Raw genomic sequence first — 27362 nt, 5'->3', positions numbered from 1 at the left:
TAGTACCAACAAAACTGCCACCCTATCCCATAGTTTCTAAAATGGGGTCACTTTTTTGGAGTTTCTACTCTAGGGGTGCAACAGGGAGGCTTCAAATGGGACATGGTGTCAAAAGCCAGTCCAGCAAAATCTGCCTTCCAAAAACCGTATGGCATTCCTTTCCTTCTGCGCCCTGCCGTGGGCCCGTGCAGCAGTTTACGACCACATATGGGGTGTTTCTGAAAACTACAGAATCAGGGCCATAAATATTGAGTTTGGTTTGGCTGTTAACCCTTGCTTTGTTACTGGAAAAAAAATGATTAAAATGGAAAATCTGCCAAAAAAGTGAAATTTTGTAATTGTATCTCTATTTTTCATTAATTCTTGTGGAACACCTAAAGGGTTAACGACGTTTATAAAATCTGTTTTGAATACCTTGAGGGGTTTCGTTTCTTAGATGGGATCACTTTAATGGAGTTTCTACTCTAGGGGTGCATCAGGGGGGCTTCAAATGGGACATGGTGTCAAAAAAAACAGTCCAGCAAAATCTGCCTTCCAAAAACCGTATGGCATTCCTTTCCTTCTGCGCCCTGCCATGCGCCCGTACAGCAGTTTACGACCACATATGGGGTGTTTCTGTAAACTAAAGAATCAGGGCCATAAATGTTAAGTTTGGTTTGGCTGTTAACCCTTGCTTTGTAACTGGAAAAAAAACTATTAAAAGTGAAATTTTGAAATTGTATCTCTATTTTCAATTAATTCTTGTGGAACACCCAAAGGGTTAACAAAGTTTGTAAAATCAGTTTTGAATACCTTGAGGGGTGAAGTTTATAGAATGGGGTGGTTTCTATTATGTAAGCCTTGCATTGGGTTTTTGAAAATGTCTGAAAAATTTCAAGCTTTGCTTCTAAACTTCTAAGCCTTGTAACATCCCCAAAAAATAAAGTATCATTCCCAAAATGATCCAAACATGAAGTAGACCTGTGGGGAATGTAAATTAATAACTATTTTTGGAGGTATTACTATGTATTATAGAAGTAGAGAAATTGAAACTTGGAAATTTGCAATTTAAAAAAAAAAAGGTAAATTTTTTATTTTTTATAAATAAAAATGTTTTTTTTTTTACTTCATCTTACCAGTGTCATGAAGTACAATATGTGACGAAAAAACTATCTCAGAATGGCCTGGATAAGGCAAAGCGTTTTAAAGTTATCAGCACTTAAAGTGACACTGGTCAGATTTTCAAAAAATGCCCAAGTCCTTAAGGTGAAATAGGGCTGAGTCCTTAAGGGGTTAAATCCAACATAGTGAAGTACTGGGCCTGGCCTAGTCTTTCAATCAGCTCATCCACCCAGGGTATTGGATAAAGGTCGAACTTCGACACCTCATTCAATTTCCGGAAATCGTTACAAAATCATAACAATCCGTCTGGCTTTGGATTAAACACAATGGGACTGGCCCACTCGCTCTTGGATTCCTCGATAACTCCTAGACTAAGCATTTTCTGTACCTCTTCCATAATGGCTTGTCTCCAGGCCTCTGGCAAATGATACGGTTTCACTCGTACCCTTACCTGCAGCTTGGTGACAATGTCATTCTGGACCACTGATGAACAGCCGGGCTTTTCTGAAAAGACAATGGTATTCTGCTGCACTAACTTCCTGACCGTTTTTTTTTTTTTACAGGGATTCTGCTTTTATACTCTGACCTCTGTCGGGACTGACGTTGGAGGGTCTACACTAGTCACTACCAGCGCCTCAGTGGCCAACAGGGATTCTCAGTCCTTCCACACCTTCAGCAAGTTCACATTATATATTTGTTCCGGTTTTCTCCGCCTGGGCTGATATATTTTATAACTTTGCCAACTTTTTTCTAAACTTCATAGGGCTCTTGTCACTTGGACAGAAACTTACTCTTAGCAGTGGGTACGAACACGAGTACTCTATCTCCTGGGAAAAAGGTCCTGACTGTGGCTTTTCTATCATACCCATGGCTTTGAGCTGCCTGAGCCTCTACTAGATGTTCTCTCACAATGGGCATCACTGATGCAATCCGGTCCTGTACATCTGCAATGCGTTCTATTACACTCTTATGGGGGAGTAGGCTCTTCACTAATTAACAATTAGGTGGGTGACCTTGTTAAAACCTAACTTTTAATAAAAAATTACACTAAGATAAGCCCATTCAACAAATCTCAATTACTAAAAATACATGCATGCAGGTACTGGGTCTCTTCCCCTATAAATCCCTGTAACTTGCTCCACACCCGACCTCTCTCCAGATGTCCCTATTGTCCCTATATGTCCCTAATTGCCCAGCTTCGTCAGGAAGACCAAAGACCAAGAATACACTCATACCAATTCCACAATATGTCCCGACACGTTTCAATGGCCAGCTGCCAAATCATCAGGGGACTGGTATATTTAAAGGTAATAACCAAGAGTAACCAAATACTCAATATAGCTCTAGTACATACTGGGCTAGTAAATCAGCAATTGTAACCAAATACTCAATAAAGCCCTAGTAAACCCTGGGCTGATAAATCAGCAATTGGGAGATAAAAAGTCAGCGGTGATCAATCGCTGCATCAATCAATACTTGGCTCTCCATGCGCTGATGTCCATTGCTCAAGCTTGCTTCACATCCTGCATGCAGCAGTCGAGTAGGCTCTTGCTCCCATGTCTCCTTGGCAAAATCCAGCAGGCCTCTGGGATGTCTACCATATAACAGTTAGAACGGAGAAAACCTCGTTAAGGACTGTGGTACCTCTCAGATAGCGAACATCAAATATGGCAGCAACATATCCCAGTCCTTCCCATCTTGGGACACTACCCTTTTTAACATTTAGAATTTTATAAAATCTTTCCTCCAGCCCATCTGTCTGGTGGTAGTACACTGATGTGCATAACTGCTTGATTCGGAGCAACTTGCATAACTCCTTTGTCACTTTGAACATAAAGGAGTACCTTGATCTGTAAGGATCTCTTTGGGCTACAGAAATTCACTGTGGGAGCAGTAACCTGACACTCTGGATACGACTCACAAAACTTCTTAACCTCTTCATAGACACCAGGCCAAAATAACCGCTGGAATTTACACTCTAGTGTCTTTTTGACCCCAAGATGACCCTCCGTTATATGTGCGTGAGCCTTCCATAAGGACCAGAATATGAGTAAGTCTCTTCTCAAAATAACCCTGTACTGAAGATTCTTTACCACTCCTACAATGTGCTGTACCTCCCCGTCCGGCATAGCCATGATGTCTGTATCTGTCTGATACTCTCGGATATCACCATGTATTCAGATGATGGAGACCATTTGTTCAGAGGGATTTTCCTGAAAAAAACTGTGACCCATGCACTAGGGTCACTAGACTCCCAGAGTCTAACAGCATGTTAATACGGTACCCATTAATGGACACCTGGCACAAGGGAGGTTCACTAGCCCTCACCAGGGTGTCTGCGATGCAGACAGGCCTGGTGTAGAATGAGGTCTGACAAGCAAACCCACAGTCCATAAGTTCAGTGGTCAGGGGCAGTTAGCGTCCCTATATCCAAGCCCCTGGCACCGCCAGCATAGGATAAATGTGTCCTCACGGGGTGTGCTTAATGGGCCTTTGGGTTGCATTACCCTCTGCTTGTGATCTGGACTTTTTTTCAGTCTCTGTAAGCGGGGCTGGGGGTCAGGGGGTCCCTATGTTGGAGTAGTGTTCCGTACCAAATCCTGGGTGGCTATGTACCGCTTGACCAAGCTGACCAACTGGTTGAGGTTGCCCGGGCCACGGTCATGGGCAGAGTATGCACAAACCGATCCACCAGCAGCCACTCTAACATCTGCGCTGGGCCCAAAGTCTCAGGCTGGAGCCACATCTTCACGAGGTGCAACAGATCATAAGCCTGAAACCTGGGGGGCTGAGCTTCTACAAACACCCACTGGTACACTCGCTGGGCCCGTACATATGTATTGACCTCCCATGCGGGCCAGGACTTCACCTTTAACTTTCCCATAGTTCAGGGCATCCTCAGGACTGAGGTCAAAGTAGGCCTTCTGTGCGTCCCGCACCAGGAATGGAGCCACCACTTCAGCCCACTGCTCGGACGGCAGATTCTCCCGCTCTGCTTTTCATTCAAAAACTGTGAGGAAGGCCTCCACGTAGTCTTCCCGATTAATTTTCCTCAATGCTGACTGGACTTTACCCTGGGCTGGAGCTGGGCCACCACTGGTGCTGTCTGGTGGTGTCTCTCTCAGGGCCACAATCTTCTGCAGCAAGAGGCTGTTGGTCTGTTGCTGTTAAACTTTGGAGAGGACTAGCTGCTTTAGTAGTTCCTACATCTCAGCTGCTGGCTTAGGCCTCTTGGACACGAACGTATTTTCTTTCTGTGTCCGTTCATTTTTTTTTGCGGACCGTATGCAGAACGATTCATTTCAATGGGTCCGCAAAAAAGATTGAAGGTAATCCGTGTGCATTCCATTTCCGTATTTTTGTATATCCATTCCGCTAAAACAGGCATGCCCAACCTGCGACCCTCCAGCTGTTGTAAAACTACAACTCCCACAATGCCCTGCTGTAGGCTGATAGCTGTAGGCTGTTAGGGCATGCTGGGAGTTGTAGTTCTGCAACAGCTAGGGGGCCGCAGGTTGGGCATGACTTATAATATAGAACTTGTCCTATTATTGTCCGCGTAACGGACAAGGATAGTACTGTTCTATTAGGGGCCAGCTGTTCCGTTCCGTTTTTGCGGACCGTAAAATACATACGGTCGTGTGCAAGAGGCCTTAGGTTGGTACTTTGCTGGTTAAATCAAGGACATGCGAACAGGGTGTTTGCCTTAGGGCTCATGCACACAAACGTATTTTCTTTCCGTGTCCATTCCGTTTTTTTTGCAGACGATATGCGAAACTATTTATTTCAATGGGTCCGCAAAAAAATGGAAGGTACTCCATTTGCATTGTGTTTCCGTATGTCCGTATTTCCGTTCCGCCCAAAAAAATAGAACATGTCCTAGTATTGTTCGCATTACGGATAAGGATACTACTGTTCTGTTAGGGGCCAGCTGTTCCGTTCCGCAAATTACGGAATGCACATGGACGTCATCTGTATTTTGTGAGGATCCTTTTTTTGGGAACAGCAAAATACATACGGTCGTGTGCATGAGCCCTTACTGGTCTGCATGCATCCTCCACCATATGTAATGACATAAGCTCCTACGACCAGTGTTGAAGAGAGGCAGGGACACAACAAAGTCGCTTAAATCCGGTTTATTGATTTTTCCAGCCAACTTATAGCGTAGTACAGCCGGATCGCAGCAGGGTCAGGTAGTCAGTCCATAACACCAGAACAAAGTAATACAGGCTCGGGTCTCCCTTAGATCCGTACTCAGGCCAGTGTTGCTTCACACATACACCTTGCGCTCTGAGATCTGTAAGCCTCTCCCTCATACAGACACACCCTGTTTCTGCTGCCGACTTTTTAATGAGAACCGTGGACATGGGCCACCTGTAAAACCCGGAGTGGATAGTGGGGAATAAGCACCCACCCAACTCTTTGCTTATTCCTAATAAAAGCCACGTCCAGACCAGCTATGCTAAGTAACAACAGTGTCCACTATCTATCCTACTGGACACACTAGTTACTGGCTTTTACTCCACCTTGGTGACACGTCTCAGGTGAAAACATAGCAAACCAAAACATACATCTCTAATAAGTTTCCTGCACCATTCTAGGAGACACATATTTTCCCTCATATATAAGGCCTGTCACTGCCTCACAACAGATGGATAAATATCCTTTAAATATGATGTATATACAATTTTCCCACATCAATCTGCACCCAATATCCTCTAACGAGAAAGTGAAAACAGAATTTTAGAAATGTTTGCAAATTTATTAAAAAGGAAAAACTTAAATTTTGCATGGGCATAAGTATTCAGATCTTTTGCTAGGACCCTTGACATTTAGTTCTGGGGTCCTCACATTTCTCTTGATCATCTTTGAGATGTTTCTACACTTTGATTGGAGTCCACCTGTGGTAAATTCAGTTACCTGATTTGGAAAGACACACCACTGTCTGTACGAGGTCTCACAGCTGACAATGCATATCAGAGTAAAAACCAAACCATGAGGAAGAAAGAAAACTGCCTGTAGAGATCAGAGAAATGGTAGTGTGGAGAGCACAGATCTGGAGAAAGGTGCAAAAAATATCTGCTGCCCTGAGAGTTCCAGAGAGAACAGTGACTTCTATAATTCTTTAATGAAAGTAATGTACAAAATCTAAGGCGCCTGGAATTCATAAATATCACACATATGTCTTGCATGGTTGAGTATGGACAGTGTATATATACATAGAATTTTTTTTTCATCTTAATTAGAGATTAACTATGTACTCAAAAATTTGATTCAGTTGCTTCGACAAATTTTACAAGGAAATTTGCTTCATGATGAATTACTTTGTCATGAAGCGTAATTCTTTGTGAGTAGTGGGCACAATGACGCGGAAAGATGATTGTGCTGTCTCCCATCATTGAACCTCTCAAATGCTGTGTTCATCACTGATAATGACATCAGCACACTGGCCGGCATGGTGACGTCATACATCACTGCGCAGGAGATTTCCCGTAGGATCTTCAATCAAGCTGGTCTTAGCAGATCCGCTCGCAAATGGGTGAGGTGAGTATGATTTTTTTTTCACTGCCATTGTAGAGAAAATTGATTCGTTACCACAAAGCACGAGAAAATTCAGCTTTGCGGCAAATCGACTTTTTCCAGAAATTCGGATCGAAGTCCAGTCTACGTTATGAGGAGGGAAAAAGAGAAAGTTGACAACTTTAGTCGACCACTTAGTGAGCTTTATCATCTAGTCCCATGAAGCACTTCCCAACACTCTATTAGCCAAACTAATAATAATCCAGGGGGGATAGCGTCAGCAGGTTAGTGTGGAATAAGAGGGACGGGGCATCCGCCAAATTGTTTACTTATGGGTTTCACCAACCGTAATACAGCTCTGTATACACTAGTTACTTGTAGTGAAGAGCTAAATATACTGTCTGAAAATGAAAATTTAGGGGGCCATTTATGTACCTAAAATACCCCTATATTAGGCGTATATCTGTCACAGATTGTGGTGCAAAGGTTATTTGCACTGCAATATGCAACTACTCCCTGCTCATGACAGGTCTAAAAAAAAGTGGGCATTGCGTGGGCAGGGAAGGGGAGGGGCCAATAGGCCCACCTAATTAACATTTTTTTATGCCTGTTTCTTTATTGGCAAATGGGGGGGTGGCATGGGAGGGGCCAGGATGTGGGATGGACCATGGGTGGGTAGTGGGCGGGGTTGGGGGACCCAATTCAGATTCTTGCTATGGGGCCCAGTGATTTCTATGTATGCCCCTGCCTGCGCCTCTTCATAACGCCAACGGATTCACCACCACAGATAGGATTTATTAAGACCAGCATCTAAAATGCCAGTCTTAATAAATGTGAAAAAAATGGATCATGTGACAGACCATGTGATGAGTGCAGTGACGTCACCACAGGTCCTTTTCCTCCTGAAGACAAAAGAAAAGCCGGGCTGCACGAACAAGTGAATGAGGTGAGTTAAATTTTATTTTTATTTTTTTAACCCCTCCATCCCTATTTTACTATGCATTCTGTATTAAGAATGCTATTATTTTTCCTTATAACCATGTTATAAGGGAAAATAATAAAGATCGGGTCCCCATCTCGATCATCTCCTAGCAACCATGTGTGAAAATCACCACTCATGTGCACAATCCCATAGAAATGAATGGGTCAGGATTCAGTGCGGGTGCAATGCGTTATCTCACGCATTGCACCCGCGCGGAAATTTTGCCCGTGTGAAAGAGGCATTTATTTTGATCAAAACACATCTGTGCCCACCTACCTAGCGCCAAGGTGGTCTCAGGTCAGATGGGTCCTACGCTAAACCTACCTAAGCCATTGGGTTTCTATGTTCAGGAGTGTAGACTCCGCACATAATAAATGTGCCCCTTAGTTTTAATAAATGACTTCTAAAATGTTGTTCATATTAACTTTAGAGTAATGAAGTTGTAATGTCAAAGTAATAAATTCTCATGAACTGCCATCCTCTCATCCTTCTCAAGAATATATGGTAACTGCTAAACTGCTGAATCAGTAGGCAAAATTATAAATAAATAAAAAAGTAAAATACTGGTACTAACAGTGCATTTGCAATTATGACTTCTGGATAAGCTACCACAGTAGGAAAGATTAAAGGAATGCTAAAGCAGGCATTTTTGGCAGCTAGACAATTGGTCCTTTAACCAACAGATGGCAGCCCGCTCAAAACTTTTCAGCTTGTCATATGGTCTGCATGAAAATATTAAATTATATTTTGCCACAAAAACCAGCAAGCAAAATGTATTAAACATGACTAGATTAAATAAACTTGAACGGCTAAATATTCTAGAGTGTATTACAGTACGTGTAATATTTCTTGTGCCCATATGGTAATCAAATAGGCAGATGAAATGCTTGATTCAATAAATCGGGTCAGGCTTGGCCAAACTACGGTAATATCTTTGCTACAACTTATATCGGGAAACCTTGTCGCCTTGAAAGTACTGTAGGTAAAGCTTATCCGTACCTGGAACAGTGGTGGTGCTAAAGTGTTCTAAATCTCCAATTAAATCTGAGAAGAAAAAAATAATTTAAACAGTAGACAAAGACCAGAAATAATATAAAATGTGTTAATATATCAAATGCAACTTGAGACATGCCCAAGAGCAAAAACGGACACGTTACTTAAAGAGAGCAGCACTGTCAGTTTCACGTATTACCCTGGAATATAATTTAACATAAAGAGGAAGTCAGCTTTATTTCAGAGGTATATGATGCACATAGCTTTTGGCAGAGCTATAACACAGTGTATGCCTGGAATGTAATAAAGATTATCCGGCATGGAGAAAAATGAGTAGGATATTAACTAAATTAGAACTGCCTGATTTCTAATGGAAAAACCATACGCTATTCATATTTGACCTAATTTCACAACCTCGGCATAATAAAAATAACACTTTCTGCTCAGCAGAAGCATCCAGGGAAGGAATAAAGAGAATTTCTACTGTTTAATCATATTAATGTCCTGTATTGGTGTGACTTTAATAAAATAAAATACAATGTGCGAGCTTCTATTACGTGTCGGAGGAAAATGCCTTCGGAATAAGGTCTTGTAGGAGAAGGTGCCTAGAGCATGATTGGTTTACAGTTACACATCTGACACATAGATCCATTCCCACAGTTTCTGCCGTGATTTAATACGATTACTGAGTTTTAATTTAGCTCAGAGGTAACACTTATATTGGGTGACAAATAAAATAACCGAAATCAGGATCTTTGATAGCCTTCCTGTTACAGCTAACAGCTCCTCGCTCAAATGCGGATTGAAAATATGTTCCTTGGCTCGAGTGTGTCCAAATGAAAGAAAGTTGGTCTCGAGAAAATGTCAGCTCTTTAACACATTCCCTGCCAGGTGTTAAACTATACTTTTTTGTTTTGTCTGTTTGCAGTCTCCTTTTTTGTGCATAGCAATTCTGTAAAAAAAAATAAAAAATTCAGGAATGATAATACTTTCTACAGACGGTAAATACGTGTTGTCTTTTTAATGGGGGGTGGGAAGCCTTAGGAAGACAAAATAGGGTGAACGAATATAAAAAATGGCATGTAGGTCAGATTTTTATTTTTCAATTTTTTCGCTGTTTACTCCATATACAGGACACAACAATGACTTCATTTAAAGTGCACTTACTTCTTCAGATAGAGTGCACCATCACAATTTCAAAGCACAAACTCATAGGCATTATCCATAGCAATTGAAAAAGCTGCATCATCTGAATACAGTCCAAGACACCCCAGCGCAGGTGGTAGGCGAGAGGGGGATACTATCCAAGTTGGTCTCCATGCTGGAGAATAACTCCCGTCCCATGCATGAAACGGTGATAGCATTGGGCAGTACTGTCAGTAACCGACTGCTTCACCCAAGTTTGACAAGGAGCACTATCGGAAGTCACACCTCCCTGCTGCCATAAGGCTACATTCACACGAACGTTTGAATGAGTCCGCATCAATTCCGCAATTTTGCGGAACGGGTGCGGACCCATTTATTTATATTGTGCCGCAAAAGATGTGGACAGCAACATCCGTTGATCCGTGCCGTGGTCCCGCGGAAAAATGAACATGTCCTATTCTTGTCCGCAATTGCCGGACAAGAATAGGCATTTTCTATGATAGCCACAGCATGTGTGGTCCGAAAATTGCGAAAAACACACATAGGCTGGTATCCGTGTTTGCAGTTCCGTAAAATACCACCTCCGTGTGAATGTAGCCTTAGGCTGCACAAGGGGAGATAGACTGCACTCATCGCCTACAGGTTCCTGTAAATATCATTCCAGCCAGAAACTGAATTCTATCAGCTGTGATATCTATATCCTTTATTTTTTACATTTTTTATCTGTAATCTACTGTCACGGTAATGCCTTTATGTAGGAGTTTTTGTATTCTCTGTACTGTTGTAACACTGTGAATTTCCCCATGGTGGGACTATTAAAGGGTTATCTTATCTTATTTTATTAGTATTTATCCATTCAAAGAGCCAGTTCAGTTCAGGTGGACAGTCATCGTGTTCACATACACAGTCTGCCACACCCTGCGTCTCCACCTGAACTGAACTGGCTTCCTGAATAAGCACTAATGTAGTGTATTGGTCTGTATTCAGATGATGCAGCTTTTTCCGTTGCTATGGATAATGCCTATGAATTTGTGCTGTGAAACTGTGATGATGCACTCTATCTGAAGAAGTAAATGCACTTTAAAGGGAGTCTTTCAGGCAGATTCACCGTATTAACCTAATAACAGTGTTATGTCCACGGCATCCCCCCTATTAAAACTGTGCTTACCGTATGTTCCTTGCTAGCATCGTTGTGCAGAAAAACACTTTTAATCCGTATGCAAATGAGGCTGTGAAGGTGCCCAGGCGTTACCACAGCCGTGTGCCCAAGCCCCTGGGTCATTTTCATACAAAGTCACTCCCCCTCCGCCGCGTCTGCCCGCCCTTAGTCTCTGCTCTAACCTCCCTCCCGTCCGTAATCCCGCGCTTGCGCCGATGAATGCGATAACGCACGGTAAACTGCGATGCCCCGGCCCGACTGTGCTCGTTCAGCGGCGCATGCGCGGGATTACGGACGGGAGGAGGGAGGTTAGAGCAGAGACTAAGGACAGGCAGACGCAGCGGAGGGGGAGTGGCTTTGTATGAAAATGACCCAGGGGCCTGGGCACTGGCCGCTGTAACGCCGCCTCTGGGCACCTTCACAGCCTCATTTGCATACGGCTGTAGGCGCAGTGGAGATGTCTGAGCAGGGAAGCGGTCGGACATTCACTGCGCATGCGCCGAATACAGCCGCGCACGGCGCATGCGCGTGAAGTCGTCCGTTTGATGCATTCCGAAGCAGATGGGCGGGCTGGAGGGAGGCGCTGAGCGGCGGCAGTTTCTGAAGGTAGACCGATCCTCTAGGTGCTAATGACGCCCCCATAGCACCTAGAGGGTCATTAGCATATTAATAAAAGTTCTTTTTTTAGGTAAACGGCTGCCCCAAAAGCTATTATAGCAGGATAGTTTGGCAGAGCAGACACTAGCGGAGCGCTAGTGTCTGACACCTAATTATGTCAAATCCAAGTGGTAGAAACCCTTTAAATGAAGTTGTTGTCCTGTATATGGAGAGGACTTGTGAGGATTAGGAGTGTCCTCTCACACACCGTTACGCAGCTTTGCATTCTTTGAATTTGTTTATTGCGTTGGAACCAGATGTTTGCTGGTTGTCAGTAGAGGCATTATGCACTCTAGTAGTAATGAGCACATTTCTGTTAATTTGATTCAGGTCCAATTCGATTCGACCAGAATTGAAAGTGCTTCAGATGCAGTGATGGCCAGTTCGCAGTGTTCGCCAGCAAACACATGTGAGCTGCCATCTTAACTGACAAGTCCGGCGAGGCACAGGTGAGTCCTTACCTATGCCTGTGCGAGAGCCGGTCTGAAATGAAATGCGGTCACCGGGAGCAGGCGGTATTTTCTAGAAATTAGAAAGAAAAAAAACACTTTATTGTGATCTCTTTGAATCCACAACATGAGGGCTCATACACACAACCATATTTTTTCTCTGCATCTGATCCGGATTTGTTTGTGGGTCGGATGTGGACCCATTCACTTCAACTGGGCCGCAAAAGATGCATACAGCACACCGTGTGCTGTCCTCATCCGTATGTCTGTATAGACATAGAGCATGTCCTATTCTTGTCCGTTTTATGGACAAGGATAGGACTGTTCTATAGAGGGCAGGACATTCTGTTCCACAAAATGTGGAACGAGTACCACAGTGTTTGGGGGATCTGCAGTTTGGATCTGCAAAACAGGCTACGGTCATCTGCAAGAGCCCTAAGGTTGACATCTTTCATACAGAATATATTATTTATGTAATAATACCTGAGACCAGTGGTTTGCATTTTTTGTTAAGTGCAGAGACAGAAGTGTGTGGATGCATAGAGCATATAGAGAAGACCACTATAATATGGCATTCAATGGACAATGCCACAATTTTAATCATACCACAGAAAAACCCCATATGGATAAGATATGCCATAACATTATGACTGGTGTAGAGTTGACCTCTAGGACTCCCACCAATTATAGAAGAAAGGGATCTGGGTCATTGCATGTCCCCACTCCTGGCAACCTGCTGTGCAGGGAGTAAAGCCTCATTCACACGTCCGTGTCCGTGCTCAATCCTTGGCAGGTGGTCAGTGATGCATCCGTGAAGATGTCCGTGAAGGATCCGTGTTGGGTCCGTGTGTCAGTTTTTTGCTGTCCGTTTTGCATCTGTGTTTCACTGGCACTGAACAGCTGAAAATAGTTTTCAAAGAATCTCTTCTTAATGATCCGTGAAACACGGATGCAACATGGATGGCACCCGTCGTTTTCACTGACCCATAGGCTATAATGGGTGTGATGCAAATCTTTCCATATGATTATACCTTATCTCTGTGTAACCTTCACTCCTTGGCTAGGAATCACTGATGGGAATTACTGACCAAACACTGACTGTGTGAAAGCAGCCTTGGGTTAGGGCTCATGCACACAAACTTATTTTCTTTCCACTTCCGTTCCGTTTTGTTTTTTGCGGACCGTATGCGGAGCCATTCACTTCAATGGGGCTGTAGAAAATACAGAAGTTACTCCGTGTGCATTCCATTTCCGTTTGTCCGCATTGCTGTTCTGCAAAAAAGTAGTGCATGTCCTATTATTGCCCGCAAATCACGGTACGAGGCCCCATTCAAGTCAATGGGTCCGCAAATAATACAGAACGCACACGGAACACATCCGTATGTCATCCGTATTTCATTCGTATTTTGCGGATCCATACTGTAGAAATGCTATGCCCAGCCCATATTGCTCATGTGTTTAGTGATTAATAAGTTACTGTTTCTGTAAACGATCGGCAAAAAAAACAATCATATACGGAAACCATACGGATATGTTTTGTGCAATAACGGAACGGAAGAGGACTTAAATCAGAGAAAAAAAAACTCAGATACTGAACAACGGATCAGTGAAAACGGACCGCAAAAAAAAACAGCGGTCGTGTGCATGAGCCCTTAAGTTGTAGTTTCTCACAATTGTAAAAACTTAAGGACAAGCGTGCATTCGTTTGTCTTTTATTACTGCAAACATGGTGCAGACTAAGTATACTTGGGAACAGTTTGTCTAGTAAAAATGAATAGATTCATAATCTGATCCACTGCATTATGATCACGGATTTTCACAAAAATATACTATGAATGCTGCCAGTGCACTACAAAAATATACTACTAAAATGTGTTGTCTGTAAATACATTGCTGATGGTGGCATTCAAACTGACAAATATGGGTTAGGTATTAAATATCATGTGATGTCAGGTAATATAGCAGATATTTCGATCCATTTTTCATCTGGCATACCAACTCCAACACATTTTTAAAATATAATATATAATGTCAATATATGTATGAACAAAAGACAGGCATAAATATATGAAAGGCTACATGTACATCTTTGCAATCGCATTTAGAACAGGTGTTTCTTACACACAACACTACTAATACAGGACGCCTCATCATCAATAAAACATGATTGATGACCCATACACTCTCCTTTCATTAGAATAGCTGATGGGTTGTATCAGGTAAGGTCTGCTGGCTACTCACTTCTATTACCATGGCTTCTATGTAACAAAATAAAGGATACAACTTAGGCTACATTCCCACAAACGTATTTTGTTTCCGTGTCCGCACCGTTTAATTTTTTTTTGCGGATAGGATGTAGACCCATTCATTTCAATGGGTCCGCCAAAAATGCGGACAGCACACCGTGTGCTATCTGCATCTGTATGTCTGTTCCGTAGCCCCGGAAAAAGAAATAGAACATGTCCTATTCTTGTCTGTTTTTTTTTTTGTTTTTTTTTACAATGGATCCGCAAAACACATATGGTCATGTGAATGTAGCCTAAAATGATGGAGATCCCTACAATTCTAGCTGCATGTTTGATCCTACAGCACACACTGTCCCAGCTGATCCTATGAGAAAGTGCTCTTCTCACTAGAACCTGTGGACCATTTGTTTAGCAAACTGCTCACATTTGCTGCCTCCACTGGTGTCTGTTATGGTGGAGAAAGGACATGATCCCTAGTGACAAATGCATAGATAATTGACCAGACTCCTCTGCCCTTGCTGCTGCCCCTGGGAAAATAACAAATTGTGCCACTGCTACCAGACACAGCAATACCAGAGGAATCCATGGTGAGGATCCATGGTCAGAAAATACTGACCTTTCCCAAAGGAAAAGGCACTACTAATACTAAGTACTCTTATCATCCATGTTTTGTAAAAAGCAGCAAATCATTTGGTTCCCCAAACTGAAAACTAAATGTATTCATATTCACATCCATCCAAAGTATGTGGAACTGTACTTCCATCCCTTTAGCATCTAGCAGACTGACGACTGTGTGGGCTGAGACATTGTATATTCATCCTTATAGAGAAAAGTAACTGTAGTATGTATAATGACATATATTATAGCTGTACTTCACAGAGTATATTTAACTGTAATATTTACAATGACATATAGCAATTACATTATCACATATGTTGTAACTATATTTACTTTACATACACTTTAATCACATATATTATAGCATATATTGTAACTGATATTTATAACTACTTATATTACAGCTGCAACATTATAATCACATATATTGTAACTGTAATATTCATAATTACATGTGTTATAGTTGTAATATGTATCATCACATATATTGTAACTGATATTTATAACTACTTATATAATAGCTGTAACATTATAATCACATATATTGTAACTGTAATATTCACAATTGCATGTGTTATAGTTGTAATATGTATCATCACATATATTGTAACTGTAATATTTATAATTACATATATTTTAGTTTGTAAAATGTATCATCAAATAAATTGTAACTTAGATTCATGATTACATATAGTTGTAATATGTATTATTACATATATTGTAACTGTAATATATAGATAACTACATACATTATAGTTGTAATATTTATTATCACAAATATTGTAACTGTAATATTTATAATATACATTATAGTTGTAATATTTATTATCACATATTTTGTAACTGTAATATTTATAGTTACTTTTTGTTACGTTATAATGTCATATACTGTAGCTGCAACTTTATAATAACCTGTATTATAACTAATATGTATAATCACATGTTAAAGTTGAAACTTTATCACCTTATATGTTGTAACTAATATTTATAATCATTTATCATTGTAAATGCAACATTTCGGACTTTTTTAAACATAAAAGGTAACTGTATCTTTATGGTCAGCTATGCTACAACTGACCGATCCCAAAGGTAATATAATGCAGAACAACGGCAATCTCCTTGCACATCTACTGTGCTAACATTATTGTGACTATAATATATATATATATATATATATATATATATATAACCTTTGGATTTGTAGTTTCACAAGAGCTTTAGTATATATATATATATATATATATATATATATATATATATCATCACTGGAAGAGGTCGAACAACTGCATCCATGTGCAAAAGAGGAATGCCTATAAGGAGTAGCTCCCCAGAATGAATGCTATGGGATGTCGATGCAGTTATTTCTTCATCATACCTTCAAATTTCATTTTACCGAAAGAGAGCTCTGGGGAAGCTTGGATGTGGATCTTAGTAATTCGTGTAGAATCGGCTCTATACAGTACATCTGGTCTCCAGTTCTAAATGATTTTGTGAAAGGATACAGAAGACTCATGAGCAGAAGTAGGTTGTCTGGTTTTCCACAACATTGCAGGTAAAAAACTAAACAAAAAAACAACATGACAAACACAGAGCGAAGAAAAAGAAATGTATTTAGCTGTGCTGCAATTTATAGCTTTTTCCTCTGCATCTCCCACAAGTCACAGAGCTTTCCAGCCCCATGTCTTCTGCCTGACTTCATTATAGAAATATTTCCAGCACTTGCTTCCACATAGGCAGACACGCTGAGCCCAGGGTGGATCTGTCATGATGATGTGCTGGGTGATGAGTGTGTAATTGTCACGTTATGTACTTGTAGAGCTATGATGGCTGTCACAGGGAGGTGATCTATAGTCAGCTTTTCTCCATGATACAATAATGTTATGACTTGTGCAGCCACTATGACACGTGTGCTACAGACCATTACCTTCACATAGTGATCAGAGTGATAGCATGGATAGTAGAGTGATCAGTTCCCCTTAGATAGTGATAGCATGGATAGTAGAGTGATCAGTTCCCCTCACAGAGTGATAGCATGGATAGTAGAGTGATCAGTTCTCCTCACAGAGTGATAGTATGGATAGTAGAGTGATCAGTTCCCCTCACATAGTGATAGCATGGATAGTAGAGTGATCAGTTCCCCTCACATAGTGATAGTATGGATAGTAGAGTGATCAGTTCTCCTCACATAGTGATAGCATGGATAGTAGAGTGATCAGTTCCCCTCACATAGTGATAGTATAGATAGTAGAGTGATTAGTTCTCCTCACATAGTGATAGTATGGATAGTAGAGTGATCAGTTCCCCTCACATAGTGATAGCATGGATAGTAGAGTGATCAGTTCCCCTCACATAGTGATAGTATGGATAGTAGAGTGATCAGTTCCCCTCACATAGTGATAGTATGGATAGTAGAGTGATCAGTTCTCCTCACATAGTGATAGTATGGATAGTAGAGTGATCAGTTCCCCTCACATAGTGATAGCATGGATAGTAGACTGATCAGTTCTCCTCGCATAGTGATAGTATGGATAGTAGTAAGTTCTCCTCACATAGTGATAGTATGGATAGTAGAGTGATTAGTTCCCCTCACATAGTGATAGTATGGATAGTAGAGTGATAAGTTCTCCTCACAGAGTGATAGTATGGATAGTAGAGTGATCAGTTCCCCTCACATAGTGATAGCATGGATAGTAGAGTGATCAGTTCTTCTCACATAGTGATAGTATGGATAGTAGAGTGATAAGTTCTCCTCACATAGTGATAGTATGGATAGTAGAGTGATTAGTTCCCCTCACATAGTGATAACATGGATAGTAGAGTGATCAGTTCCCCTCACATAGTGATAGCATAGATAGTAGAGTGATCATTTCCCCTCACAGAGTGATAGTATGGATAGTAGAGTGATCAGTTCCCCTCACATAGTGATAGCATGGATAGTAGACTGATCAGTTCCCCTCGCATAGTGATGGCATGGATAGTAGACTGATCAGTTCCCCTCACATAGTGATAGCATAGATAGTAGAGTGATCAGTTCCCCTTACAGAGTGATAGCATGGATAGTAGATTGATCAGTTCCCCTCACATAGTGATAGCATAGATAGTAGAGTGATCAGTTCCCCCACATAGTGATAGCATGGATAGTAGAGTGATCATTTCCCCTCACATAGTGATAGCATAGATAGTAGAGTGATCAGTTCCCCTCACATAGTGATAGCATGGATAGTAGAGTGATCAGTTCCCCTCGCAAAGTGATAGCATAGATAGTAGAGTGATCAGTTCCCCTCACATAGTGATAGCATAGATAGTAGAGTGATCAGTTCCCCTCACAGAGTGATAGCATGGATAGTAGAGTTATCTGTTCCCCTCACATAGTGATAGCATGGATAGTAGAGTGATCAGTTCCCCTCACAGAGTGATAGCATGGATAGTAGAGTGATCAGTTCCCCTCACATAGTGATAGCATGGATAGTAGAGTTATCTGTTCCCCTCACATAGTGATGGCATGGATAGTAGAGTGATCAGTTCCCCTCGCATAGTGATAGCATAGATAGTAGAGTGATCAGTTCCCCTCACAGAGTGATAGCATAGATAGTAGAGTGATCAGTTCCCCTCACATAGTGATGGTATGGATAGTAGAGTGATCAGTTCCCCTCACATAGTGATAGCATGGATAGTAGAGTGATCAGTTCCCCTCACATAGTGATAGCATAGATAGTAGAGTGATCAGTTCCCCTCACATAGTGATAGCATGGATAGTAGAGTGATCAGTTCCCCTCACAGAGTGATAGCATGGATAGTAGAGTGATCAGTTCCCCTCACAGAGTGATAGCATGGATAGTAGAGTTATCTGTTCCCCTCACATAGTGATGGCATGGATAGTAGAGTGATCAGTTCCCCTCACATAGTGATAGTATGGATAGTAGAGTGATCAGTTCCCCTCACATAGTGATAGCATGGATAGTAGAGTGATCAGTTCCCCTCACATAGTGATAGCATAGATAGTAGAGTGATCAGTTCCCCTCACATAGTGATAGCATGGATAGTAGAGTGATCAGTTCCCCTCACATAGTGATAGCATAGATAGTAGAGTGATCAGTTCCCCTCACATAGTGATAGCATAGATAGTAGAGTGATCACTTCCCCTCACACAGTGATGGTATTGATAGTAGAGTCATTCATTCATTCATTAGAATTGTATTCTCTCATCAGCTGATGAGACCCATCTACAGTTTCTGCACCTAGACCTAAAGGTCTGTAGAACAAATGCCCAGAGTCTGCTGCCCACCTAATCTCTGGATGTCTGACCCTCATATTGTTTCAGAATTACATTCATTCAAGTTCCCAGTTCATCCAAATACAGGATCTCATTATTTGAAATCTGATATAATTTTTATATATATATATATATATATATATATATATATATATATATATATAGAGTCAAGAGCAGTCAAGTTCTCTGACAGTGATCTTCAACCAGTAATTCACAAATGCCAACTTACAATGCCATGGCATGCTAGGATTTGTAGTTTGACAAGAGCTATAGTTTGCAGACATTGCTTTATCATATTCCATATTGTGATTTAACCTTCACCAACTGCACATGTCAAGCACTGGCCATTTACTGCATGGGAGCTTGTGACTTGTGTGGTGGGCATTTGGCTGTACATATGCCAGGATCGCCCGCTCATTGATGAGACTGGAGACTGTTGCTGATAATGAGCTCCATAGTCCCTATCAGTGTGGCAATGAGGACTAATGCTCCTCTAGGCTGAGGGGCTGGAGATTCTGGAGGGGACACTTGTTATGTCGGCCGAGCAGTCAAGTCCCCCATGGAAATGATCGGATAGTCTCATCACCGTTTAAAGTCAGGAAACAAGGAAGCACTGACTGCAGACAGAGATCTAGAAGCCCGACATATAGGCATCTATGTGGACTGTAATGATGGCGATTGGCGACCCATCCACAGCTAATGCTGGAAGGAACGATGACCAGGGATTATAGCAACAGTACGAAAGTGTTTACAAAGTGTTTTCACTGTTAAATAATAATAATAATAATAATAATAATTATTATTATTATTATATTATTATTACGTCTAAGATTGCTGAAAACTATAATAAACTTACTGCTGTAAGGAATATAATAGGAATGATTAGATTAATGATTAGATGATAAGAGCAGATCATATCAGTTAGTACTAATAATAATATTCATAGTAATGTTATTACTATAAAAATGAACTACACAACTAATATTAATACTACTTTTACTAACATTACTGCAAGATATATATATATACAGTTTGGAATACCCAATACAAAGTTCGGTGCAAATCCTTCCTATAGAAAATTGAATTAAAAAAAAAAGGTCCTATATGGAGGAAGATGTCCATGTACCATGTATTATATCGACACAGTAGCAGAACACGAGTTATTTCTAGGTGTATACTGTGCTTTCCAGTAAGTGCATATAATAGCATCGCTTGCTTTTATTACTGCATTGTTGATACATTACACTATATATACACTCATACATCTACACACACGGTAATGTTAGCACTTAGCACTAGATCTGCAGATTGCTGTTGTTGTGCACTATATATTATGTTTGGGGCTGTTCATTCATATGATGGAAAAACAAAGGAGCTCAGCACAGAGACCGTGCAGCAGCTATTAGTATTTCTACTACTCACTTTCCACTAGTACACCACTTTTGTACTTTATTATAATTCGTTAATATATATATATATATATATATATATATATATATATATATATGAAGATACAACATTTACACATTCTTTCTTTGTTTTGTATTGAGATACACATTCTGTTCTGTATTAAGATATGAGAGTGTTATTACAAATATATTACAAATATATACACACACACACACAGTTTCGTCTGAATAAATGAATAGTAGTTATAATATCTCAAGATACTTGTACTATTGAATGATACCTGAGGCATGTGGCAGGGAGTGAGTTAAGGAAATGGAGCTGGGCCACATGTGTTTTAGAGGCTGGGAGCCCCAGGTTCTGAGAACTGTGAGTGAGGGGAGACTGGGGGGCTGTGTCAGGAGAGCTGTGAAGTCCTCCATCCCATTGCACCTCTACACATTTAACAACTCCCAGCATAAACCTTGTCAACCTATAAAGAGGAAGCCTTAACTTTTTATTAAGGTGCTAAATTCAAGTCACTGTGCTGGAAACAGCAATCTTCTGCTTACAGGAAGGGCAAAGCCTCAGCTGCTGTGATAAAATTATACTGTAATTAGGTGAAAACCTGACTAATTGGGATGAGGATACAAGCATAGAAGGCTGAGCAGGGCCAGCAAGAGCCTACCATTGTAATGATGTTACTGAGACCAGGTGATATCTCCATGGTCTGCTAATTCCTGTATAACACATCCAGACCCTGGGGCCTACTAAGGCCATGTCCTCCATACTCAGTGTCAGCCATCCTCCCCACACATCTTGTCCATCCTCTGTATTGGTCACCTTAACACAACATAGCCTGTATAATTCTCTCAATGGCTGCCATGTATGCTGATCCTATGGTGATTTCTAGAAGAGAAGTTTAGAAAGTCATCATTTGAGTGGATGTTCTTTATGTGATAAGGTCCTTCCTAATACATGCATGCATTCATAGTTACTGAGCTTTACACATAGGAGTGCTGGACACAGAAAAATCAGTAGTCACTGATGATGGTAATCAATATACATAGGAGTACAGGACACAGCAGTATGAGTAGTCTCTAAACATAATCATTATACATAGGAGCACAGAACACATCAGTATGGGTATTCACTGATGATCATTACACATAGGAGTACAGCACACTGCAGTAATCACTGATGATTGTTATTAATATACATAGGAGTACAGTACCCTGCAGTAATCACTGATGATAGTTAATTTTATATATATATATATATATATATATATATATATACAGGGCACAGCAGTAATCACTGATGATTGTTATTAATATACATAGAAGTACAGGACCCTGCAGTAATTGAGAGAATTATACAGGCTATGTTGTGTTAAGGTGACCAATACAGAGGATGGACAAGTTGTGTGAGGAGGCTGGCTGACACTGAGTATGGAGGAAATGGGTCCTGTACTCCTATGTATATTATTACCCATCGTCAGTAATAATGATGGGTAATAATATATATAGGAGTACAGGATCCTGCAGTAATCACTGATGATTGTTAATAATATATATAGGAGTACAGGATCCTGCAGTAATCACTGATGATTGTTAACAGTATATATAGGAGTACAGGACCCTGCAGAAATCACTGATGATTGTTATTAATATACATAGGAGTACAGGACCCTGCAGTAATCACTGATGATGGGTAATAATATACATAAGAGTACAGCACACTGCAGTAATCACTGATGATGGGTAATAATATACATAGAAGTACAGGACCCTGCAGTAATCACTGATGATGGGTAATAATATACATAGAAGTACAGGACCCTGCAGTAATCACTGATGATGGGTAATAACATATAAATATAGGTTATATATATATATATATATATATATATATATATATATATATATGAGTACAGGGCACAGCAGTAATCACTGATGATTGTTATTAATATACATAGGAGTACAGGACCCCGCAGTAATCACTGATGATTGTTAACAGTATATATAGGAGTACAGGACCCTGCAGTAATCACTGATGATTGTTATTAATATACATAGGAGTACAGCACACTGCAGTAATCACTGATGATTGTTATTAGTATACATAGGAGTACAGGACCCTGCAGTAATCACTGATGATGGTTAATAATATATATATGAGTACAGCACACTTCAGTAATCACTGACGATGGGTAATAATATACATAGGAGTGCAGGACCCTGCAGTAATCACTGATGATGGGTAATAATATATATAGGTAATATATATAGGAGTACAGGGCACCGCAGTAATCACTGATGATGGTTAATAATATATATATAGGAGTACAGGACCTTTCAGCAATCACTGACGATGGGTAATAATATATATAGGAGTACAGGACCCTGCAGTAATCACTGATAATGGGTAATAATATATATATAGAAGTACAGGGCACAGCAGTAATCACTGATGATGGGTAATAATATATATAGGAGTACAGGGCACAGCAGTAATTACTGATGATGGGTAATAAAATATATATATATATATATATATATATATATATGTAATATATATATATATATATAGGGATACAGCACACTGCAGTAATCACTGATGATGGGTAAAAATATATATATGAGTACAGCACACTGCAGTAATCACTGATGATGGGTAAAAATATATATAAGAGTACAGCACACTGCAGTAATCACTGATGATGGGTTATAATATACTTAGGAGTACAGCACACAGCAGTAATCACTGATGATTGGTAATATATATATATATATATATATATAGGGGTACAGCACACTGCAGTAATCGCTGATGATGGTTAATAATATACATAGGAGTACAGCACACGGCAGTAATCACTGATGATGGGTAATAATATATATAGGTAATATATATAGGAGTACAGGGCACAGCAGTAATCACTGATGATGGGTAATAATATACATAGGAGTACAGCACACGGCAGTAATCACTGATGATGGGTAATAATATATATAGGTAATATATATAGGAGTACAGGGCACAGCGGTAATCACTGATGATGGGTAATAATATATATAGGAGTACAGGGCACAGCAGTAGTCACTGATGATGGGTAATAATATATATATATATATATATATATATATAGGTAATATATATATAGGGGTACAGCACACTGCAGTAATCACTGATGATGGGTAATAATACATATATATAGGTGATCTATATAGGGGTACAGCACACTGCAGTAATCACTGATGATGGGTAATAATACATATATATAGGTGATCTATATAGGGGTACAGCACACTGCAGTAATCACTGATGATGGGTAATAATACATATATATAGGTGATATATATAGGGGTACAGCACACTGCAGTAATCACTGATGGGTAATAATACATATATATAGGTGATATATATAGGGGTACAGAACACTGCAGTAATCACTGATGATGGGTAATAATACATATATATAGGTGATCTATATAGGGGTACAGCACACTGCAGTAATCACTGATGGGTAATAATACATATATATAGGTGATATATATAGGGGTACAGCACACTGCAGTAATCACTGATGATGGTTAATAATATACATAGGAGTACAGCACACTGCAGTAATCACTGATGATGGGTAATAATACATATATATAGGTGATATATATAGGGGTACAGCACACTGCAGTAATCACTGATGGGTAATAATACATATATATAGGTGATATATATAGGGGTACAGAACACTGCAGTAATCACTGATGATGGGTAATAATACATATATATAGGTGATCTATATAGGGGTACAGCACACTGCAGTAATCACTGATGGGTAATAATACATATATATAGGTGATATATATAGGGGTACAGCACACTGCAGTAATCACTGATGATGGTTAATAATATACATAGGAGTACAGCACACTGCAGTAATCGCTGATGATGGGTAATATATGAGTACAGGAGATTGGGTGCCGTAGTCCCTGCTGATGATTACCCCTATCATGCAGTAGTAGTACTGGATGCAGCAGTCATGGTGTGGGGGATGAGTAGATAAATCTTGGTTAGAACTTTAGACCATTACATTCCCTAACAGCCCAATTAGGACGTAACCCCGCCCCCTGTGGAGGGCTGCACTTGTGGTTGGTCAGAAGCGAGGTGATTGACAGCCACCAGGCCCCTCCCCGTCCCGCCGCTTTATTGTCACTAATGAGCAAGTTGTGCCGGCGGTTCTCCTGTTCTCCGGCGCTGACAGATCAAGGCTACAAACGTCAATTAGCGGCTGCGATACCGCTGCTTCCCGGGACGCGGTTCCGGACGCGGGGATCTGGAGGGGAGCGGCTGCCTGGCTCTGGATTACACTTCTCGCACTGGGGCATGTCATATATATGTGCCGTGTAACCGCGCTGTAGATGAGACATGGCAGACAAGAGGAGGTCACCCTGCACCATGAGCCTCAAGGCGCACGCCTTCTCCGTGGAGGCTCTCATCGGGGCCGAGAAGCAGCAGAAGAAGAAGAGGAGGAAGGCTGGAGGATGGAGCCGGGGAGCAGCCGGGGGTCCCTGAGCTCCCTGCCTGCAGCCTGCCCCCCTGTAAGTGCCCCCTCTCTACTAGCTGTCTCTATGTACATCATCCTTTTAGAATATTCTTGTTCTGCTTCTTCAGAGTTTTTGCCGCATGTAATCTTGCTGTAGATCTTTAGATATTTTAGAAGTTTACGAAGTTTTTGGAAGTTTTATAAAAGTTGCCAAAAGTGTATAAAAGTGCACAGCGCAATATAGTTTACAGATAATAGTCATATTTCTCCTTAATACATTATATGTGGGGAGAGCAGCAGATATCATAAAGCTGTGCCCTGTGTGCTGTGAACCCCTGTACCAGCAGAAGATATTGGATGGGGACACAACTATTCAGATATAAAACATGAGAGAACTGCTGGGAAGTAGAAAGTACAGCAGTTTGCTGAGTTCTGCTCTGAGGAGGGATTTTATTTTAAAAAAAAAAATCCATTAAAGGGACATCATGATATCTTGGCAGCAGATTGCATCTATCAAAATCTTTGTTCTTCTGGGTAGTGGTCACAAAATATGTGTAAAGAATTGAACATATTGTGTTACTATTCAGTTTAAGGCCGAGTTTTTATTTTATTTTATGTCATTTTTATAAGTTGAGGAATCCTAATATCTATGGAATACAAATTGCTGCAAAATAAATAAGATGTCTATCAGTTCAGTAATGATTTTATTGTAATTTATGTAATGTCTTTTCTATCCTAAAGTTATATATATATATATATATATATATATATATATATATATCAATTAACATATTAACATATAAAGCATTTCAGTTAAAAATAATAAAAAAAAACTAATAATTAGTATGTCGCACTAAAGCGATTTCTGCTAAAAATAATAATACTAAACTTGCCGCACTAATTGTGTTATTACTGGTAGTAGTGGTATTATTACCATTTTGCTTATTTGTTATATTTGCCATATGGTATATTTTAATATCTATTGGCGAATTCTTTTCAATTTGGACACTTGTTTTAGTCATTCTAGGTTTATGATCTATATAATCTATATCCATAGTCCCAATCCCAGGTTTTAAATAATTTGAGACCTCATGTAAAAGTTATCCACCGGCAGTGATGCTTCGGTATCCATCAGATATGATTTTGGTGTATAGAATATGTATGATACAACTAGTGTATGGAGGTGGTGACCTGATTTTTGCACTGTGTGGCCCTGCAGCTCCCAGCGAAGATGGCTATGGTGGAGTGAAGGCTGCAGTTGGAACTTGTAGTTCTCCCCTGTCCTCTCCTGTGGTGGCTGCTCCCGGGGGACCTGCTGCCTCTGTCATTCGTGTGGATCTTCAAGGAGCAGAGTTATGGAAGCGATTTCATGAGATCGGGACGGAGATGATCATCACTAAGGCCGGGAGGTGAGGATGGTCCACTAATACTCCCAGACTTATTTCATTGATAGATGATAGATAGATAATTGCCAAGTCCACAACTCTCCTTCATGATGCTGGACGTAGAGCTGCTGCCAGAAGGCCAGTGACATCTCACTAGACAAGGTTTGGCACTCTCATCTCCCTGTGAATGTTTCCATCATGATGTGTTTGCTGGATAAACACCATACACTGTAAATCACCCCTGCCATTACATAGTCTGCAGGCTACACCAAAACCTGAAGCCATGAATTGCTCGCACAAACATTATGGGATATTCACCTGGAGCTGATGAGAGGACCTTGCCTTGAAAGCCTCAGTTCTGTTCTCCAGCCAGTAATGAGGGAGTAAACAAGACCCAGGATTAAAGTGAAATATGGTCCTATCAGTCCAGCATTCAGGTTCATGGGAGGGTTTATAAGAGTCCTCCAGCCAGGGCTCTACAATGTATATCACTGAGGGACTATGAGACCACCACAGGTGCCAAGAAAAGTTAACTTAGGTCAAGAAATAGGGTTGCTGTTAGAGTAATAGGGGACCAGCTTAGACTGGACTGGGATATCAGATCTATAGATATATTTGAATTTCCCCTTTACACTAAGTGGCCATCTAATCCTGAAGATACTTATGAAAACATCGAAAAATGTAAAGTAGACCACATAAGTCCTTACTGTCACTAGTCCTCAGTAGCCTGCCTCTTGTAGTATTGGATGCTAGTAGGACACATGCTTAGCATTGAGTACATTGATTCCTGTACATCTTGTTTTACGGAGCCCTCTAGGGAAAGCTGGCTTGTGTAGATGGACAGCAGGATGGGGTCCCTGAATCTAAATTGAAGCTTACAGAATGATGAAGTGACTGC

The 27362-nt window shown here is 40.6% G+C and overlaps 1 protein-coding gene and 1 long non-coding RNA gene across 2 annotated transcripts in view; one reads left to right on the top strand and one right to left on the bottom strand.

The window, feature by feature from the left end:
* Positions 1-8879: 8879 nt before the first annotated feature.
* LOC122933653 lies at positions 8880-16553 on the bottom strand. The gene is made up of 3 exons (XR_006388526.1): positions 16247-16553; positions 12020-12080; positions 8880-9548 (listed from the first exon to the last, which is right to left on the bottom strand). It is a non-coding gene; the product is annotated as an uncharacterized LOC122933653 (long non-coding RNA).
* Positions 16554-22903: 6350 nt separating this feature from the next.
* Positions 22904-27362, top strand: part of TBX18 (T-box transcription factor 18) — a 43228-nt gene continuing 38769 nt past the window's right edge. The window contains exons 1-3 of the mRNA XM_044291133.1: positions 22904-22907; positions 24997-25134; positions 26299-26488. Of these exons, the coding sequence (XP_044147068.1) occupies positions 22904-22907; positions 24997-25134; positions 26299-26488 (332 nt within the window). The remainder of the gene's footprint in view (positions 22908-24996; positions 25135-26298; positions 26489-27362) is intronic.

This window comes from Bufo gargarizans, chromosome 4 (genome assembly GCF_014858855.1).
Source record: "Bufo gargarizans isolate SCDJY-AF-19 chromosome 4, ASM1485885v1, whole genome shotgun sequence".
Classification (NCBI taxonomy): Eukaryota; Metazoa; Chordata; class Amphibia; order Anura; family Bufonidae; genus Bufo; species Bufo gargarizans.
This window is presented reverse-complemented; position numbering and strand designations above follow the sequence as displayed.